The sequence below is a fragment of the Littorina saxatilis genome, linkage group LG11, assembly GCF_037325665.1.
Source record: "Littorina saxatilis isolate snail1 linkage group LG11, US_GU_Lsax_2.0, whole genome shotgun sequence".
Classification (NCBI taxonomy): domain Eukaryota; kingdom Metazoa; phylum Mollusca; class Gastropoda; order Littorinimorpha; family Littorinidae; genus Littorina; species Littorina saxatilis.
In genome coordinates this window covers 41,429,286-41,431,785 of record NC_090255.1, presented here as the reverse complement: position 1 = coordinate 41,431,785, position 2,500 = coordinate 41,429,286, and the positions used below count along the sequence as shown (strand labels likewise).

Sequence of the window (2,500 nt, the reverse complement as noted above, 5' to 3'; positions counted from 1 at the left end):
CAATAAATATAAAACAAAAGACAATATGCTCCCCCTCGGACCGACAAAAAAGCTGGTCTGACAACAACCCATCAAACATCTCATAATGTCTGAAACGACAGTGATAAATAAATCATTGAACATGTCATACTGCCATTGTTCTTACTGACTGTGTAAGGATGTGATTCTCACACACACATACACACACCCACACACACGCACAAACACACACGTACGCACGCACCAAGCACGCACGTAAGCACATACATACACAGACACAGACACAGACACAGACACACACACGCGCACTCACACATGTACACGAGCACACACACACACACACACACAGGGCCGGACCAAATGAGTTGTAAGGGGGGGGGGGGTTCCTCCTTTTGGGGGGGGGGGGGGCAAATCAGCGAAGTGGCGAAGCCACTAGCGCGTTCCCCCGGAACATTTTTTAAAAACGGTTAAAATCTGTGCAATCAGGTGCATTCTGGGCCTTGTTTTGAGGGTTAAGAGCAGCATTGTTTTGGTGCTAAAACTAGTAAAAAAAAACCACACACTCAAAGCAAGGTACATGCTTTTTCCAGGGGTGGGGTTCCGGAACCCCTGGAACCCCCCCTGGGTCCGGCCCTGCACACACACACACACACACACACACACACACACACACACTCTCACACACACACACACACACACACGCTTTTAAGTGCCAAGCGGGTGTTCAATAGAATCCTAGTTTCTAAAAATGCAAGATTTATCACTGTCACCACAATGAAAATGCAAGACTTATCACTGTCACCACAATGAAAATGCAAGACTTATCACTGTCACCACAATGAAAATGCCACGGCAACCAGTAGCCAACAGCAGTTGCGATTTTGATAATTGCAGAATATTTAAACAATCACTACTTATAAGGAGTACCATCACAATGTGAGTGTCACAGCAATCGCTGAGTCAACGTTGATTAGTGTTGTTTGACGCCCTCACGGTAAACCACAAGGCGCATGCTCCTGGGTGTCACCCCGGCTAATGTTAAAGAATTCTGAGTCAACCTTCAACAGCAGTTGCCATTTTTGTCTTGCCCCTCCCTCTCCCCCCGGGCTCTGACAGTCCCCCGTCTCTGTGTTAGATCCAGTCGTTTCTCCTTCCCCGCCACGACCACAGACTCCGCCATTCGTTCCACACTCTGTGCCACATTCTCACCGGTCTTCGAGCTCAACACATAATGTCCCGCAATGTCCAAAATCGTGTCTTCGATTCGGGACAAAGACTGTATCTCCTCTTCACTCAAACAGATCTCCGCTCCTAGATCTAGCTTGGTCCCGATCAGAAACAGCAAAGCGTCACCCCAAGTCACGTGACGACGCACCTCTTTCAGCCAATCACGGATCTTGGTTTTATTCTCCGCGTCGTAGACAAGCAAGACCGCTTTGGCGTCACGGAAGTAGGACTGCGTGAGACTGCGGTATCTCTCCTGTCCTGCCGTGTCCCATAAGTCAATATTCACAATGGCGCCCGAGGGGAGTTTGACCTCGACCTTGACTGAAGCGGCGCTGAAGGTGGTGATGGGGGAGTCGATGAACCTGCCTGTGGCGATCCTGTTGGTCAAGCATGTCTTGCCCACACATTGGTGCCCGACCATGACGCACTTGAAGGAGTAGGACGAGTTGGGGGAAGGTGCGAGGATGGACCTTACACACGATCCTCTGGGGAACGCCATGTTTCTGGACTTGGTCAGATCCTGACAACAATTCAAAAGATTAAAAGATTATTTAAACTGTTAAAGGGAATTTCAAGCCAAGATCACATCGAGGGAACATTTTCGCAACCAAAACCTGATGGATTTAAAGGGAAATCAAACCCGGTGTCACGAACTGAAAACTCTACCTGAACAATCCCTCTCAATGCGGTCAATGCGCATGCGCTAACATGGGGAGATTAATCAGGTCGTGAAAAACCTAACCCTAACCCTAACCCTTACCCTGACCTTAACCTTAACCCTAATCCTAACCTTAACCCTAACCCTAACCCATGGTTCGTTCGGTCAAAGGGTCGCATTTTGTAAGTCCAAGATTGGCCCATGCGCATTGACAGCATTGAGAGGGATTGTTCAGCAGAGTTTTCAGTTCGTGACACCGGAATCTAACAAATGCCAGGAAGGCCCGCTGCTGTCAAAGAGAGGAAAAAACACCCAGCGATGCACCAAAACAAACAAACAAACAAACAAACAGGACAACGCAAAAGAAAACACGACGTCCAAGAGATACCTCAGTAGTCAATTATGACTACATTGACACAGCGTTTGACATTTCAATAGTTAAGCGTCCATACAATAAGCTATAATCGATGTATGAGGTCTCTGTTACAAACCCCCATTCCTACTGTATTCCTCTAGGAGCGATATGATACAGCTTGTTTTCACGGAACATATTTTTTTTTTTTTTTTTTTTTTTTTTTTTTTGTGAGGCTTGGAGCAAACCTTCTTCATAGGTCTTTTCTTTTCTCTGTCAAATGT

At 47.0% G+C, this 2,500-nt stretch overlaps 1 protein-coding gene across 2 annotated transcripts in view; it reads right to left on the bottom strand.

Moving 5' to 3' along the window:
• Positions 1-618: 618 nt before the first annotated feature.
• The window catches only part of LOC138980476 (ras-related protein Rab-21-like), a 6,798-nt gene continuing 4,916 nt past the window's right edge, over positions 619-2,500 (bottom strand). For both annotated transcript variants that reach the window (XM_070353358.1, XM_070353359.1), the window contains exon 2: positions 619-1,726. In XM_070353358.1, coding sequence (XP_070209459.1) covers positions 1,040-1,705 — 666 coding nt within the window. In that variant the 5' untranslated portion in view covers positions 1,706-1,726 and the 3' untranslated portion in view covers positions 619-1,039. The remainder of the gene's footprint in view (positions 1,727-2,500) is intronic.